Raw genomic sequence first — 19483 nt, forward strand, 5'->3', positions numbered from 1 at the left:
ATCGCACTACATACACACACACACACACACACACACACACACACACACACACACACACACACACACACACACACACACACACACACACACACACACACACACACACACACACACACACACACAGACAGACACACACACATACACCACGACCCTCGTCTCCATTCCCCCTCTATGTAAAAACATTTAGTCAAAACTTGACTAAATGTAAAACTTGACTAAATGTAAAAAGGCGAGGCCACATGCAAACGGTATCTCTGGCGTGTGCACTACCCAGACGGGCGCGTGTAATGATGAATACGGGGAGGGGGGGGGGGGGGGTAATATATAGGGGTAGGGAGCAGTTTGTGTATCAGCTGTTCATTAATTGAACTTCAAATCATATGGTGCAAAATTACTTATTTGTGAGTCATACTGCAGCGAGTGAAATCGTTAACGGTCACAGCTGGATGGACAGTTGGTGCAGCTAAGTACGAAACCCAGTTAGGCGTCAATCGGCCATGCGCATATCAAAGCCATGGTTTGACTTTGTGAATAGACGCGCTCAACACATACACACTGAGAACACCCATGCTCTCGCCTTACGTTTGTGGCGAAAAGTTCAGTGCACATACACGATTGTTGGTATCTCTTTTATTACATTTAGTCAAGTTTTCACTAAATGTTTTAACATAGAGACGGGGAATCGAGACGAGGGTCTTGGTGTATGTGTGTGTGTGTGTGTGTGTGTGTGTGTGTGTGTGTGTGTGTGTGTGTTTAGAGCGATTGAGAGTAAACTACTGGACCGATCTTTATGAAATTTGACATGAAAGTTCCTGTGTATGATATCCCCGGATGTTTCTTTTTCATTTTTTCGATAAATGTAAATGTCTTTGATGACGTCATATCCGGCTTTTTGTAAAAGTTGAGGCGGCACTGTCACACCCTCATTTTTCAATCAAATTGATTGAAAGTTTAGCCAAGCAATCTTCGACGAAGGCAGGACTTCGGTATCGCATTTTAGCTTGGTGGCTTAAAAATTAATTAATGACTTTGGTCATTAAAAATCTGAAAATTGTAATTAAAATTATTTTTTTATAAAACGATTCAAATTTACGTTCATCTTATTTTGTTCATCATTTTCTGATTCCAAAAACATATAACTATGTTATATTCGGATTAAAATAAAGGTCTGAAAATTAAAAATATAAAAATTATGATCAAAATTAAATTTGCGAAATCGATTTAAAAACAATTTCATCTTATTCCTTGTCGGTTCCTGATTCAAAAAAACATATAGATATGATATGTTTGGATTAAAAACACGCTCAGAAAGTTAAAACGAAGAGAGGTACAGAAAAGCTTGCTATGCAGCACAGCAAAACCACTACCGCGCTAAACAGGTTCGTCAGTTCTACTGTGTTTTGCACGAGCGGCGGACTACGGTCATTGTGAAAAATGCAGTGCGTTCAGTTTCATTTTGTGAGTTCCAAAGCTTGACTAAATGTAGTAATTTCGCCTTACGCGACTTGTTTTTTTAATTGGGTCAGATTACTGTCAGAGAGCCAACTCAACTTAAGGTGTTACGAGTGTGTTCAAGTTGCGGTTCTTGCTAATGTTTTCACTCACTGAGTTACTTGCCTTGATTGCGACGGCGTATACGCACGGTCCAGTGTGCATTCGACAGGGGGTGCCCAATATGCACGGCTAAAACTAAGATACTTCTTGATTTCAGTAAATAGTTTCATTACATCTAGTTTGTTTTTAAATGATTTTTTAGAGATCGCCAAATGGTATTGTGTGAATAACATCATTCGGTCGATTGTACGCACGGCGCCGTGCTTCTAGTAGCTCTCAGTCCATTCCTTCTTTCCGGTATGGTAACAGACGTGTTTCTGGCGAAAGAATCGGCGTTTTTATCTCGCCATATCTTCATATTCATTAGGACTAGAACAACTTGTACAAAATATCCCGAGCCTTGCGACTCTGGTAGTCATTTTGTTACGGGAAGCGGCCTTTGGTAGGTACGACAGTTTTGGTCACCCAAGTAAATATATATTTAAAAGTAAAACGCACGTGGACGAGTTTTTCAATGGCGTATTTGAAGTCTGTGAATGTTGTGATTACAAATCATTTCGGGGCACCCCTCAGTCTATACGTACAGACAAACAAATTGCATGGAACGAAAGTTGAGAGGCTGGACTGTAAGTTGTTGTTTTGACTTCTACAAATCTCGCAGGTCTTTTATGCAAAACAGACTCAAACTTGCATTTTTCACGCAAGTATATGACGAGACTATCGAAGGAATGGAATACACTTGCCTACATAATATATGATAGACAGATACTGTCTATTTATATATATGACTTACCCTAGCCCATATGTTAGAATAAAGAACATACTTTGCTCTTTTGAATGATGTATGATTTGGCACTGTTCACAAAATTTTAGACCTGCCCCCGAAGTGATTTTTCCATAAACCCGCTAAATGAACGTTTTTATAGTGTGAAATAAAAGCCGGAGATTTGCTTCGTTTCTTTGCTGCGACACAAAACCAAAACCAACTATAGATCTGCGGTGACATTATGAGTTCGTTTTCGACATTGCAGTGAAGTTGCGTGGATCTTCGACGATTCCCGTTCGGTTTAATGTGAATGGAGCTTTGATTGAATGTAACTGCTTTGGAAAGTTACAACATGAGTCCTGGGGATCGATGTTTTTCGGTAAACTTCTTCGTATCCTTGACTTTACTTTTGACTTGAACAGATCCAGATCGGCTGGGGCTGTTGATCGCCTGCACAGATCTATATGAAGTTGACTCGACACGGCGAACCGCCGAATCCGTGCCCTCTCGTCGGTCCTACCCCCAAATCCCTTACCAGCCTCAGACCCCACCTCACCATTCTAACCTCACTGGCGCACTATGTGTGATTATCCCTTCCTCATGTGTGTGTGTGTGTGTGTGTGTGTGTGTGTGTTGTTTGTTGTGTGAGTGCGTGCAGGCGGGCGGGCGTGTGTGTGCCCGTGTGTCTTTGTGTCTGTGCATGTCGTCTTGAGTGCGAGAAAGCGAAGTTTTGAGAAATAGTGACAGATAAATAGTTTAACTAAAAAAGGAATCTACTAAGTGAGAGTGGGCGTCAATTACGGCATTGCGAAGCGGACCTGCGCATCTACCCGCTTAGTTTGCCTGTTTGTTTATGTGTTCGTGTGTGTGTGTGTGTGTGTGTGTGTGTGTGTGTGTGTGTGTGTGTGTGTGTGTGTGTGTGTGTGTGTGTGTGTGTGTGTGTGTACTGTGTCACAGTTAATATGTGTCCATTTGGTTGTATGAGTGTGAAAGTGTAAAATAATAAAAATTATGATCAACATTAATTTTTCGAAATCAATTTAAATACACTTTCATCTTATTCCCTGTCAGTTCCTGATTCTAAAAACATATAGATATGATAGGTAGAGAGAGAGAGGTAGAGAAAGAGCGGAGGGAGGGGTGGGAGAGAGTGAGCGAGAAAGAGAGATTTTCGAAGATTGTCCATGTTAAACGAAAGAATGATATTATTGCTATTTATAACCCTATCTGTTTATGTTTAAACTGTTCAGCATCGCTCACAGTATCAGAGAGAGAGAGAGAGAATGGTAGGGTTTATGTTTAAACTGTTCAGCATCGCTCACAGTATCAGAGAGAGAGAGAGAGAGAATGGTAGGGTTTATGTTTAAACTGTTCAGCATCGCTCACAGTATCAGAGAGAGAGAGAGAGAATGGTAGGGTTTATGTTTAAACTGTTCAGCATCGCTCACATTATCAGAGAGAGAGAGAGAGAGAGAGAATGGTAGGGTTTATGTTTAAACTGTTCAGCATCGCTCACAGTATCAGAGAGAGAGAATGGTAGGGTTTATGTTTAAACTGTTCAGCATCGCTCACAGTATCAGAGAGAGAGAGAGAGAGAGAGAGAGTGGCAGGGAGGGTGAGAGAGACAGAGAAGGGGAGAGGGGGAGAGAGAGAGAGAGGACGATTAAAGATAGAGAGAGGGAGAGAGGGGAGGGGAGGGAGAGAGAGGATGGGGAGAGAGGATAGAGAAAGAGAGAAAGTGTGCAAATGCCAGTTGACGGAGAGAATTATAGCTAAATTATAATTGATTGAAAATATTGTACATTTTCGAAGATTGTCCATGCTAAACGAAAGAATGATATTATTATTATTTATAACCCATTCTGTTTACGTTTAAACTGTTCAGCTTCGCTCACAGTATCATACTCATAGCGAGTCATATTGTAACTGAGGTTCAAAAAAAAAAAGGAAACAAAAAAAAAAAAAGAAGAGAAAAAAAATATATATATAGATATGATATGTTTGCATTAAAAACACGCTCAGAAAGTTAAAACAAAGAGAGGTACAGAAAAGCGTGCTATCCTTCTCAGCCCAACTACTACCCCGCTCTTCTTGTCAATTTCACTGCCTTTGCCACGAGCGGTGGACTGACGATGCTACGAGCATACGGTCTTGCTGAAAAAATTGCATTGCGTTCAGTTTCATTCTGTGAGTTCGACAGCTTGACTAAATGTTGTATTGTCGCCTTACCCGACTTGTTAGTATACATGTGTAATGGGTTGCATTATTTTTGGGTCGCCCTGTATAACGACTACATACCTTGCACGAGCTGTGTGTATACCTTGGCTTTTCTCTAATAACTTCACATGTCAGTTTGTTAATGAAATATGAGAAGCAAATTGGACAACAATAACAGCTCTGTTTACGCCCTGAATATTCTACTAGCCAATATAACTATTTCGTGATCTTTGCGTGCAACGTGGAAATATGATACACCCGGCATTTTCCCACACTTTGTAAGTCCTGCGTTTTGCGACATGTTTAGCACTTTACTAGTTGAGCTTAGCAATGCCACACCTCCATCGGATGCAATAGTGTCTCCTTTTTAAAAGAAAGAAAGTGTGAGAGAGAGAGAGAGAGAGAGAGAGAGAGAGAGAGAGAGAGAGAGAGAGAGAGAGAGAGAGAGAGAGAGAGAGAGACAGACAGACAGACAGACAGACAGACAGAGACATAGACAGATAGTTTTCGATTAACAGGTACACGAAGGGGTGGTGAATTGCATACTTATATGTAACATTTTGCAATGTCATTATTCTGTTTGGCACTCAGACCAGAAGATTCTTCTTTTCAAAGGAACTATTTTGGGTTTTAAATGAGAGGCCGTTCAGCCAAACAACAAAATGATTCAAAGACATGCATAACACTTGCTTCTTGCCAAGTGTGTGTGTGTGCGAGCGTGGGGGGGGGGGGGGGTGCGTGCGTGTATGCGTGTAAATGTGCGTGCGTGCGTGCGCGCGTGGGTGTATATGTATGTGTATGTCTGTGTGTGAGTTCCTGTGTGTGTGTGTATGTGTTTGTGTCTGTTTGTGTGTCTGTTTGTCTGTCTGTCTGTGTGACTCTATATGCATGTGTGTGCGTAGAACATGTTTTGTGAACATGTAGAACACCCGTTCTATACCATGCTGAGTGTAAACACATACGCTTGTAGTGCAGTCCATTCTAGTAATGCACCCAGTCATGCTTCATGCACCAATGACGTTGCCTAGTATAAAACAGTTGGGAGCAATCCATGCACCCTGCCTTTCTCGAAAAAACTGACCCATACATGCGCTTCAGGTGCCCGCTGTTTTATGTTATACCATAAGTGTTTGGGGTGTCGGTAAACATTTCCCGTGGAGAGCCTGTCAAGTATGTCGTAATGTATAAAGAGTTAGGTGTCAATGACAGGCGATGCTTTTCTTTGTGTACATGTGTGCAGTTGACTAGATGTATATGCCAACGGTTCATCCGACGCAATTTGTTATATCATATCCCTTTCCTTTTTGTTAAACTCGTGTTAACAACATTATCCAAGGCACTACGTGTAATTGTACTGCTTCGCTCTGTATTAGAAACATGATGGGAAAGTCATCCCGCATGCAACTGCTTGTTACACCCCCGGTATAGGGGTGTGTATAGGTTTCACTCGATGTGTTTGTATTCGCAAGTAGATCTCAAGAATGAACGGACCGATCGTCACCAAACTTGGTGAACAGGTTCCATACATTCCTGAGACGGTCCTTACAAAAATTGGGACCAGTCAAACACACAGTTAGGGAGTTATTGGTGGATTAAAATTATACAAGGCCTGGTATAGACGGACACCCCCGTTGGTCAAAGGGAAATAACCATTCTCACTGCCACCAACTGAGAAGGTTATTTCCTTTTGACGGGGGTGTAGTTCCTATCGGAGGAATTTCTTGTTTAAAAGTGGAATTGGCATATTATAGCGACATGTTTCTTAGTCATGTAGGATAAGGAGAGTGGCGGAAAGTGACGAACGTGAGGATGCCAGGGATACAATCTGATCCCGGTGTTCATAGTGTTGTTTCGACTCGTTGTGAAACTCGCATTCAGTTTTCTACTTTCAGATGCTTTCTAGAGATGTACTAGTTATATTCTTTATTTTGCTTCGACAATATGTTTTATGTATTGAGTAAGAGCTAATATAAGAAAACGCATTTGTACACCTGTTAGAATTATTATTCACATTTTACAACTCCTTTTTTTCTGAAAAGATTGTTAGACTAAATAAAATAAAAATATGTAATTTGAACTGTATGGATAAACTACGGACACACACCCCCCAAAAAAGGGCATTACGTGCAGCTCTTGCCTGTACGCATAGGTATGCTTCAAAATGCATTCCCATAACAAATATTAAAAAAAAAATGGTTGAGTGTCATGTACATTCAACGCGTAGATTGTGTATGATGTACCGTAAAGTACCTTGTAAGCGCCCAGTATCGAGTAAGCGCCCACCCCCCACTTTTAGTCCAAAACCGTGCATAGGGTATAGTACCTTGTAAGCGCCCACTCCCCACTTTACACCATTGAAATCAGGGGAAATAAAAATTCCGCACTTGATCTGCTAGTTTTGTGAATGATTTTCCTTTCTTGCAAACCCTATCAAACGCCTGCAAGTCAATGATTACAAGATGCCGCGGATCAAATCGTACACCGTTGCATTTAAGCTGTCAGCTCTTGACTATTTGGATAATAACGCCAATGGAAATGTGTCGCAAACAGCAAGTGAGTTTGGGGTAGATCGAAAAAGGATACGAGAATGGCGAGAGAATCGCGATACCCTGTTACGTCACCAGGCCGGAAAGGAAAAGAAGAAGCTCTCTCTCTGATCTCTCTCCGATCTCTCTCTCTGAATTCTCTCTCTCTCTCTCTCTCTCTCTCTCTCTGATTTCCCTCTCTCTCTGATTTCTCTCTCTCTCTCTGATTTCCCTCTCTCTCTCTCTCTGATTTCTCTCTCTCTCTGATTTCCCTCTCTCTCTCTCTCTGATTTCCCTCTCTCTCTCTGATTTCCCTCTCTCTCTCTCTCTGATTTCTCTCTCTCTCTCTCTCTGATTTCCCTCTCTCTCTCTCTCTGATTTCTCTCTCTCTCTCTCTCTGATTTCTCTCTCTCTCTCTGATTTCTCTCTCTCTCTCTGATTTCTCTCTCTCTCTCTGATTTCCCTCTCTCTCTCTCTCTGATTTCTCTCTCTCTCTGATTTCCCTCTCTCTCTCTCTCTGATTTCTCTCTTTCTCTCTGATTTCTCTCTCTCTCTCTGATTTCCCTCTCTCTCTCTCTCTGATTTCTCTCTCTCTCTCTCTGATTTCTCTCTGATCTCTCCCTCTGATCTCTCTCTCTCTCTCTCTCTGATTTCTCTCTCTCTCTCTCTGATTTCTCTCTCTCTCTCTCTGATTTCCCTCTCTCTCTCTCTCTGATTTCTCTCTCTCTCTCTCTCTGATTTCTCTCTCTCTCTCTCTGATTTCTCTCTCTCTCTCTCTCTGATTTCTCTCTCTCTCTCTCTCTGATTTCTCTCTCTCTCTCTGATTTCCCTCTCTCTCTCTCTGATTTCTCTCTCTCTCTCTCTGATTTCTCTCTCTCTCTCTGATTTCTCTCTCTCTCTCTGATTTCTCTCTCTCTCTCTCTGATTTCTCTCTCTCTCTCTCTCTGATTTCCCTCTCTCTCTCTCTCTGATTTCCCTCTCTCTCTCTCTCTGATTTCTCTCTCTCTCTGATTTCTCTCTCTCTCTGATTTCCCTCTCTCTCTCTGATTTCCCTCTCTCTCTCTCTGATTTCTCTCTCTCTCTGATTTCTCTCTCTCTCTCTCTGATTTCCCTCTCTCTCTCTCTCTGATTTCTCTCTTTCTCTCTGATTTCTCTCTCTCTCTCTCTGATTTCCCTCTCTCTCTCTCTCTGATTTCTCTCTCTCTCTGATTTCTCTCTCTTTCTCTCTGATTTCTCTCTCTCTCTCTGATTTCCCTCTCTCTCTCTCTCTGATTTCTCTCTCTTTCTCTCTGATTTCCCTCTCTCTCTCTCTCTCTCTCTCTCTCTCTCTCTCTTTCCCTCTCTCTCTCTCTCTCTCTCTCTCTCTCTCTCTCTCTCTCTCTCTCTCTCTCTCTCTCTCTCTCTCTCTCTCTCTCTCTCTCTCTCTCTCTCTGTCTTTGGCCAAGTAAAATAGACTGCTGCCCATAGCCAGAAGGGAAACAGAGACACAGTGCGGCCGACAGCGGCAACTCTGCAGACAAGAAAAGGATGCGACGACATTTGTCTCCCCAAGCTCTTCTAATGACAATACGAACAAGAAAAACAATGGAAGATGAAAAAAGAAAGAAGATATGATTACGAAGTGATCAAAGATCACATTTCTTACTGAAAACTGCTCGTGCATAGGGTGTAGTACCTAGTAAGCGCCCACCCCCTACTTTGGGTCGGAATTGGTGCACAGGGGGGGTGGGCGCTTACAAGGTACTTTACGGTATTGTTTCACTCAGAGTACAATTGTATATGGCGTCCTCGTCTTTTTTTCGTTCTGCAATTTAGCATTCTTTTCGATAAGCATAATTATACCAACAACAAGAAACCAAGTAACCAGACATCAGAATGTCTCAGCCCTCCACCTATGTTTTCACATCACAGCAAAAACACAGTTCTTGGATAAAGCAAAACAAAGTCGAAACAATTCAGAATGTATCAATAAAACAATTCATGTTTTCGCATTAAGACAAACACACTGGCATTAGAAGAAGAAGATAAGTAAGACACCATTTAAACTTGTCAACCACGGATCCATGTTTTCCCATCACAACAAAAACACAGGCCTTAGGATACAAAAAAGCATCATGATGACGAAAATAACCCTGAGCAAAAGTCCGGCACTGTATATTGATTATGATCTAAAACTGACAAAATAATGTCACCCGGCCCTTCGTATTAAAAAACACTATTTTATTTCCTCTATTTTAGCATGTTAAAACAGTAACTGTTCATAAATCGTGTTGTCATCATGTTCGCAGCTGTTCATGCCTAAACAGTTGGGTAACAAAAACCATTGTCATCATTTTTACGAGTTTTCATTCACAAGCAGCTGGGAAATAAATATCATGTTCCCTATGCAATAAATCCCGTGTTCCCATATATAGTTGCAGGAAGCAGGTTACATGTATAATCAAAAGGAAACCCAATCGAAACGCACAGGGATTATTCGGCTCTTTTCATTGGCATTTCCGCAGACCAGGACAGACAGACGACACTGCTTCGCAAAGTTCTAAAAACGAACTGGCAAACAGAAAAGTTAACACAAACATAAACTAATCCATCAAAGGTACTTAATGCATGCTTTATCGCAAACAAATGAAACCTAGCAATGTGTTTTATCCTCTCACAAAGTCATGGAGTGCGTGTGTCTCTGTTTCGATTACAGGCAAAGTGTTCGGAGAAACAAAAACGTCAAATCCAAGTCGAACCAATTGACCCCTTGACACATACATTTTGACCCGTGCACAAGACGTTGTATTGATAAACTAAGCGCAAATAAAATATAACAATACAAAAGCAAGAACATAACAACAAGACATTTAGACATCTGAAAAAGCCGAGCGAGCAGAAAAACAAGTCTAATGAAAAACTGAGAGGCAATGAAAAACGGCACAACGCAAATCTTCTGTGTCCTTTGACCCAATTCGTGCCATGGTGCACGATGCAAATCTTCTGTGACCTTTGACCCAACTTGGCTTCAACAAATCATCCCTTCTGATTATCACTGAAAACCGAGGGGGTGGAATACTGAGATGGGCAGGGTGAGAGGGCGATGGCAATGTAATGGAGATACACGTGTATCAATAAGATTAAACCAATTATGCAATAACACAAACACGAACAAAAAACAACAGTGACCTATGACACCATGCAATGTATGCATGTCGTCTTCTGTCTGTGAAACTATTGTTTTGATACAAATATACGATTTTCGGAAATAACTCCGTCGGATTTGTATGGGTCTAACGTGTTTGTGTTTTTTCATTAGAACACATGGATTCATTGATAGCACGTTCTGACTGTTTCCATACTTCTGTTTTTGCTGTTGTTGTAATGAACGAATTCCGAAAATTATTCCGTCCGGTTTTAATGGGTTGTGGGAGATTACCTTTTCTTGCAAAACCTCGTACACACATTGGAGGGGTCAATCACTTCCGAGGTGTGTATCGGAAACTCGTGCGTCAAGTATGGAAACAGTCAGAACGTGTTATCAATGAATCAATGTGTTCCAATGAAAAAACATAAACACGTGTCTCAGCCCAAGAACAGAAGTAAAAGCAAGTCAGAGCTTGTCGGCAATCAATCCATGTTTTCGCATTAAACAAAAACACACGCCTAAGATAAACATGGAAGAAAATAAAGTATCGTAAAGACAATATAATCCTGAAATAAATTGCTGGTAAAACCTGTAAATTATTTGTGAACTTTAAATCAACTAAAGACCTTGCTCGATCTTTCATGGAATTGTAGGTCCTCTGCTGCGGGCGATTCGACAACATTATCAACATTGCAGTTCGCCTATAACGACAACGAACTGGAAGCTGTCTTTGAAAACGAATATTAGCCAGAGGACGTCACTGACACAACCCGGCGCACTCCATCGTTCAGAACTACCAAATCAAAGTCTAAAAGTCTACAAGTAACCGTGACGTCACAGACCGTAGAGTGTAATCTTTCTGAAGGCTGTCCCGTGTTCCACCTGCTGAACCTTTTTTGTGATCTGTTTCCAAAATATTCTTTCTATTTTTTGCTTTTAAATGCCTTATTTTTGTCTGAAATAAACGAAACAGTAATTCAAAAGTTATAGCAGCGAAGTTGGAAAAGCAGCAAAATACAATCCAACATTTCCAACATGGCAGTAGCCTCGCTTGCTTTTCACCGACTTGTGAGACTTAGGTTTTACTGTTCCTAAATCGAATGTGATAAAATCGTTATGGTTAGATGTGACTGTAATATCAACATTTATCAGTCCCAGTGTTTCAAAAGGCTGAATCATATATAACTCGGCTCACGCCTCGATATGATATGATTTCAGCTTTCTCAACATTGGGTGTGATAAATGTGGATATCACAGTCAAATATAACGATAACTAATAATGGCATCTTGAAACTAACAGATCAACACTGACAATCTGGAATCAGTCATTGACAATTAGAATTCCTATCCCCCAATAGCTGTTCCAGCAGCGTCGATCAGCGTTTCACGTTGGGAAAGTTGAAAGTAAGCGCAGCTCTCTATTTCACTGGATCTCCGCGTTGGGGTCAATGGTTGACCAAAACCTAAAAGTGGTTGTGCTTCTGGGTCGTTTGTCACTATTTTCTTTGACCTGAAAAAAAATAAACGCACATATGATGAAAGAGGAAAACGGCTAAACTGAGCGCTCATTTGTTTTGTCCATAATTATGAACATATGTTTTGTTGAAAGTCAGCAATATGAACAAAGTTTATGCAAATATGAATATGTATATTATGGGAAATAACTGTTCAAATGCACACGTTTCTATGACTGTCTTCAGAATGATCTCAAATTACGAGTTTAGTATTATATAACATGTCCTACCTTCCAGAGAACCACTGGTATGCATTCAATAACATGCTTGCAAGCGCAATGGGCAACAGGATGGCACAGAAGACACCTGTTTGAAAAACATAAGTGTTTAGACAAATAAACACCACACGTCCAAACACAACAACAACAACAACAAACACAACAACATCAGCAACACAAACAACAACAGCGACAGCAACAACACCAACGACAACAACGCCAACAACAACAACAACAACAACAACAACAACAACAACAACAACAACAACAACAAATATGAAACAAAGAAAACTTACCAACAAATGCAATGCATATCACAATTAAGGGGGCACTGCTACCCATATGTACGCGTCATTTTCACTTACATTCTTTGCCAAGTTGCTTTCACACGCCAACTTTGATTGCAACAACGTGGCGGGGCCCAAAACCATGTATTATCAAAGCGGAATTCGTGTTCCAAAGCATTTCTCCCTGTGTTGATTTTGCACTTATTTTCTCACTACCAAAATGATGACAAAAAACGATGTTTGGTGATTTGTTGTCAGACCAGCTTTTGTGTCGGTCCTCGGGGAGCATATCGACTTTTGTTTCATATTTATTGGCCATGGCCTTCGGCCTTGGTCAATAAATATACAACAAAAGACGATAAGCTTCCCCTCGGACCGACAAAAAAGCTGGCCTGTCAACAAGTAATCCATCAAACATCTTATAATGTTCAGATAATATGTTGCTTGAAACTTTCCATTACACTTACCTGTCTTCCTTTTGTTTTGTTTTTGTTTCAATTTTGGATTTTGAAAAACAGTCTTTGGTAAGGCGCAGAATATAGGACACATTTGTTATTAGCGATGCATAGCTTTCGGCCGTTGTTGAATCAATGTTCACAAAAGAGATTTGACGATCAACTATGGGGTACCCTTATTTGCTTGGTTGTCATGTGGCCCCATCGAAATATATCGTTGTACCCCATGTGACCTAGATGCATAACACAAGTGCCTTTTGGGTCATATGCCAATTGGACTAACTCCTCGAGTATGCTTTTGTTCGACTCAGTTACACGATTTGTGTGACCAAGTTTTGTTTTGTTCAATTAATGTCAATAACAAAAGCCATTAACAATTCACGTTATTATCTTTCTTTTTTTTCTCACACACACACCCGTTTTGTTTACCTGATTCTTTGCATTCGTTGTTTGGCAGTGGTCGGGTTGTATTTTCTCCTGCAAATAAGAAATCAATGTTGTTGCTTGATCTGACCCCAATTCTGAAAGCATTCAATTGTAGAGTGGACTTTGCTCATAAATATGGACATGCTTTCTGCCATTTTTTATTGTATATTTAATTGGTGCCAATGTACACAATGTCGGTAAAAGTATGATGTGTACGGAAGCGACAGGTATTGTAGGACAGCTTCTTGTATCTAATAATTGATTATGTCTCGACATGTATTTCTCTCTCTCTCGACTGTATACAGAGATAAGAACAGCCTCGCTTTCACCTAGATCCTGCCTAAAAACAATGTTCGGACCTCATGTTCAGACTCGGCGTAATGATTCCGAAAGGACTACTTTTTAGCGGTCAAGTTCAGTCGTCCGCATACTCGAAAGTGAAAAAAAGATGAAACGTTCTGCTACAGTATCGGGGCAATGTGTCGTCTGATCCACAGAGCGGGCGAGCCCATTATCCTAAAGGGGGGGATTTCACAAAAGAAGAACTGATCAACATCTTCTCCGACGAAAATGAGTTCAATGACCCCGGAGCAGATCGATCTTGCAAACCTCCTTCCAAGCAACATTCCTTTCACCAACTGCCAGATCAAATCCCTCACCATCAACATTATCAATAAATAAACCCTTGATTGACAAACCTTACGCACATTACCCGCCTCTCAAAATGAAATCGGTCGACCCATGTAGGCCTAAGTCGGAAAGGTCGGTGTGATGTTGGGAGAACTTTCATTTCATTTATTGTTGTTCATTACCGTTCATTGCCGTTTCAAAATTGTATTCTCTTTCTTCCAGACCATTGCTTTTTTGTTGAAACCCAAGAAAAATTGAATTCATTATTATAATTTCAAACACGATACAATTGGTCCTACTTTTTCAAGCGTATGTCTGTAACGTCGAATGGAATGCGAGTGATTAGGTTTGTTGATTTTGCTCGGAGAAGTGGTCCGTGTTCAAGCAAGTTTCTTTCTTCTTTGAAAACAAAAACCCTAAGACCAGTGAATGTCGAGATATATATGTTAATTGGATCTGTGATCCAAACATGCCTTTTGGTCAATCTCGATGGCAGTTTATTCCACTCGCCCTACGGGCTCGTGGAATAAACTGCCATCGAGATTGACCAAAAGCTATGTTTGCATCACAGATCCAATTAACGTATAATGTTTGTACATTCAAAGCTAAGATGTCACCCCACAGTCCGCACTAAGTCGAAACATGTTTGACCAACAGTTCAATCAATGTATTTGACACACACCTTCCCATGCAGGCAAATACAGACACACACAGATACATACTCAGATATACACACACACTGCATTCAGATATATGTGGGTACATATTATCTAGATATGTGTGTGTGGGTGTGTGTTTGTCGGTGTGTGTGTTTATGTGTGTGTGTGCGTCTGTGTGTATGCGCGTGTGTGTGTGTGTGTGTGTGTGGGTGTGGGTGTGCGTGTGTGTGTGTGTACGTTCGTCTCTCTCGTGTGTGTGTGGATGTGTTTGCAGAGATGGTTATGTTTATTTCTTCTGTAAATTATATCCCCTTGTCCAAAGGGCTTTTAAAGCTGAGGACAATAAACTCTCAAAGCGTCTCTCTCTCTCTCTCTCTCTCTCTCTCTCTCTCTCTCTCTCTCTCTCTCTCTCTCTCTCTCTCTCTCTCTCTCTCTCTCTCTCTCTCTTTCTTTCTCTCTCTCTCTCCCTCCCCCTCTCTCTCTCTCTCCCTCTCCCTCCCCCTCTCTCTCTCTCTTTCTCTCTCTCTTGTATTTTGCTATACTCAATACAATTTCAGAAGAATATTCGAATAGTCTCACCCAAATCAGGAAAGTTGCAGACGTGAGGGAGTGTCCCATCAGGGGGTATGACCTGGCATTTGTAGGTCCCTACTACTGCCTTTGTGGCGTTGGGGATGCGAAGGGTCAAAGTTTCGGCAATGTTCTTGTCCAACGAATATCCTGGTGCTGTTTTGCAGTCAAACTTCTCATCCTGCTTCCATGTACATTTAAGTACATTTATACCTGATAAAATAAAACACAAAATAGGCTCCGTTAGCTTTACAATTCAGTCTTTAATCTTAAAAATTGCTATCAAATTGGCAATACAAAACTTGACTAAATGTAAAAAGCATCATGCATGCATAGAAAACATAACATTATTACAAACCTGGATTGTTGCCATCAACGAAACGTTCGACACTGACATTCAACTTGCTTTCCATTATGTGTTTGTGGAATTTGCAAGTAACAGAAGCCGGTTCTCCAAAGCGACAAAAGGTAGAGCCACATGAAATTAAGTATGTGTCACGTGTGTATGTAGGAAAAGACGCCAACAACAGCAACAAGAACATAAGATTCAGCATTCCTTGTGTGGAAGCCATATTTTTGGTGGTTAGTTTAAAAACAAATGGCAGACTTGGAATAAACCTCCCTGTTTAAATTCCGAACACAGTGCTCTGAGGGACACCATCTAGTCAGAGGAGACAGCGCTACAAAAGAAGCTATACGGCCCCAGATAGGACTTGGAGAGGACAGCACGTTTCGCCCTGCAGTCCGGACTGACGATCTAACAGCGAACGACAAGAAGAAGAAATTCCGAATTCTAATTCGCATCAACAATGTAGAGGTTGTAATCCATCAAAGTTTGGTTCTGGTTTTTAAATCACACTACAGACAGCACTGACATTTGACAACATACAATACACATCCGAGATATGTACACTACTGTTCATTATCAGAAAGCACAGCAAGAACTAATCTTTCAAAACAGGTAGCAGGTAACATCTACTCATCGCACTATTCATAACGTCTTATCAGCATTTCCCTTAGGCCTGTCTTACACTGTGCCGAATATCCTTGCAAATATAAACATGTTGTATTCGGCAAAAAAAGAGACGAATGGACAGGAAAAAATATTGAAAATTCGAAGCCTTACCGATTATTGCGAATGCATACAAATCATATACGAATGTCTTGCGGATGTATTACGAACGTTGCGAGTGGCCTTGCGAGTGTTGCGAGTGCTTGCAAACATTTTACGAATAAAGCGATTATGCAATTCGCATTGTTCGTAATATTGCTCTTACACTGTGCCGAATTTTTCTTGCGAATATAATTCACCAACAATTCGTAATGATCGGGACATGGTCGCAAGACATTCGTAAATGTTCTTAACCATTCGCCACCATTCGTCCATTGTTGCGAATACTAGCAACATGCTCCTAATATTCGCAAGGAATGCATATTCTTCAGTATTCGCAAGCCGTTCGTAATTGTCGTAACGGTATTCGTAGCGCTCGCAAATTCGGCACAGTGTAAGAGCAGTAATACGAACAATGCGAATTGCATGATCGCTTTATTCGTAAAATTTTTGCAAGCACTCGCCGAATACAACATGTTCATATTCGCAAGGATATTCGGCACAGTGTAAGACAGGCCTAACATTTCAAACACAAAATCTTGGCTGAGTCATATGCGTTTATTGGCTGTGCGTAGAATTACGGCAATGAGCCACGGTGTTTGCTAATCCTGTGACATTAAACCCGTATCCTATTTATATCTATATCCTGTCTCGCCCTTTGCCTCCATTGCAGCCGTCCTCGCCGTTTCCACATACCAATAGCACACACACGCACACAACACACTCACACAACACACGCACACAGCACACGCACACAACAACAACAACACACACACCCACACACACACACACACACACACACACACGCGCGCGCACACATACACACACATACACACGCACACACACACACACTTAAACATGGACAGCAAAATCCTTCAGTTTAGTGTTGCTATATCATAAACATTGTATTGTGGTATATGATGTGTGTGTGTGTGTGTGTGTGGGTGTGTGTGTGTGTGTGTGTGTGTGTTTATGTGTATGTGTCTGTGTCTGTGTTTGTACTAGTGTATGTGCGTGCGTGTGTGCGTGCGTACGTGAGTGCGAGCATGCGTGCGTACGTGAGTGCGTGCTTGCGTGTGTGTGTGTGTGTGTGTGTGTGTGTGTGTGTGTGTGTGTGTGTGTGTGTGTGTGTGTGTGTGTGTGAGTGAGTGTGTGTTTGGATTCGTTATGCAACAGGAAGAATTTAGATTTACGGAAACTGAATATAGTAATTGTTTGTTTTCAACCTGAAACGTTAGGACATTAACACAACTAATTTTAGTTATAAATGGTGGTGTATCTTGTCATCAACTAACTACGTGCAGGCATGTTTCTGCCTAATGTTTGCGGAATATTTGGCATTGCCTATTTTGGTATCTACGTGTGTGCAGGTAATGTGTATGCCTTTGTGAGCTTTTTCATTGCGTTGTACCTGCTTGTGTGAAATTGTTGTCTCAGCATGCTAACTTTGAAACACAATAGTGTGAAATATCACTTACAGAACGATCAGTATGTCTCTTTTTGATGCTTGTACAGAACAGAATAAGTAATTATAGTCTTCAGACAACATATTTCCATTTGACGTTTGCAATTTTGCATTTTGTGCATCCGCTCAATCCCCCGTTAGGAATACAGTAGGGATAACATCAGACTGCTTCATGTCCATTCCCTGATTGTCAGCATGCCCCCGTGGAATTCCAATGTCCCAAAATTATAAGAGAATTACACATAAATTGGTTGGGTATTGTTTACGCTACATCTTGACGGTAATCTTGAATATTTTATCTAAACTTTCACACTACACTCTCTGTATGCAACTAAGTGTGTGTTTTGTGTGTGTGGGTGTGTTTTGTGTGTATGTGTGTGTGTGTGTGTGTGTGTGTGTGTGTGTGTGTGTGTGTGTGTGTGTGTGTGTGTGTGCGATAACGAACCATAACGTTTTATAATGTTCTTGTTATCTAAACAAAGTGATCAAACCCCTAGTGTTGATGTCCAAACAAAGTGATCAAACCCCTATTCTAGATGGCCTAACAACGTGATCAAACCCCTATTATTGATGTATACTGTCACTGATTTAAAAAAAAAGTAATACATGTAGTCACTGATTATGAAACGTTGCTTTATTTCTACTTTATTGGCACCAAACACATAAACAAAGTATGCATGGACCAAACTAACCAAACGCACCACATGTGTCGACTGCACTGCAACTGCCACATACTATGCAGGAACCTTATTACCCAAACTTCCTTACGAGTTCAGCAGTCAGGGACCAAACTGCGAAACTCGGAAACAATTCTCCTCCGTGGCTTTGCCAGTTTACACAAAAAAATGGGCAGTAAATCCATCCATATAAGTCAAAGGGATCCCATCTTTTCCTCACACACTATACCTCTGTGATTTATGTTTGCCAGGAAGTTTCGTTGCATCCAAGACCTAAACAAAAGCGGTGAAATTAGAGATCAAAAGCATCTGATTGGCTCAGGCACTTGCAACTTTGCATCGATGTTGTAGGAGAGTAGTTTGAATGGCTACTGTAGTTTAGGATAGATCCGGCAAACAGTGTCCGCGATAATCACATTTGATAATTTTGTTTGCATCTTACCTTGTAACAAACATCGGTTATGCAATTGTCTTTGACATCTGATTCTTTATTCCCCAGGTGCCTTTTTTGAAACAACCATCACTCGTGTCTCCAAAGGAGCAGACGTTGCAGCAACATTAGATATCACTGTCTCCAATCAATACACTACCGAAACGTTTTCCTTGGTGTTCGTCAAAGTATTCATATGGAACACCAATTTTGTTTTGTCTGACCTGATTTGCACTATTTACTTTGAGAGAAACGTCTGTTCAAAAATACACGGTTGCACGTGCAAATCAGTGTTAAACATATTCTCTGTAACACGACAAACAGCCAGCAACAGTGATGAACAGTGGATGATCATTGCCAAACTTGGGAATGATCAAAGAATCAACCAAACAGTGCATATGTCATTCCGTCGTAAGTATTTAACACCAACATGTATGTCTCTCGTATTCTGCTACTGTGTATCACAACATTATTACCCAGTATTGACTGACTATTGATGATATCTTCTGCTATGGTCTGTTGAGACACTCCGGTCTCGATTTTGATATCACTGTCGAAACAGACAAATAGCAGAAGATATCATCACACAGTTAGTCAATGTTAGATATATTGCTAATGCTCTGGACATTTTGTATTTACTGTAAAGAAATTACAAAAGTATTTGTCTCAGTTTTGGCTGTTCCATATCCCTCCCTCTGATTATTATTTCTTTTTGTTCACTCTTTTCTTGTACTTTTCCGTATTTTAAAATGTCTTTCCTTTCAAAAAGTCTTTAGTAACTTGCTCAACTAAATTCTGGGATAATTACATTTTCATATACATTTGTTTGTTTTTAAATGTAGGTGTTTTTGT

The 19483-nt window shown here is 40.8% G+C and overlaps 1 protein-coding gene across 1 annotated transcript; it reads right to left on the reverse strand.

Moving 5' to 3' along the window:
• Positions 1 to 11306: 11306 nt before the first annotated feature.
• On the reverse strand, positions 11307 to 15919 carry LOC138972204 (uncharacterized). The gene is made up of 5 exons (XM_070344942.1): positions 15307 to 15919; positions 14958 to 15161; positions 13093 to 13140; positions 11934 to 12009; positions 11307 to 11699 (listed from the first exon to the last, which is right to left on the reverse strand). Exons 1-5 carry the CDS (start codon positions 15518 to 15520, stop codon positions 11534 to 11536), a joined length of 708 nt encoding a protein of 235 aa, XP_070201043.1. The 5' UTR covers positions 15521 to 15919; the 3' UTR covers positions 11307 to 11533.
• Between the last annotated feature and the right edge of the window lie 3564 nt (positions 15920 to 19483).

The sequence above is a fragment of the Littorina saxatilis genome, linkage group LG8 (assembly GCF_037325665.1).
Source record: "Littorina saxatilis isolate snail1 linkage group LG8, US_GU_Lsax_2.0, whole genome shotgun sequence".
NCBI lineage: Eukaryota > Metazoa > Mollusca > Gastropoda > Littorinimorpha > Littorinidae > Littorina > Littorina saxatilis.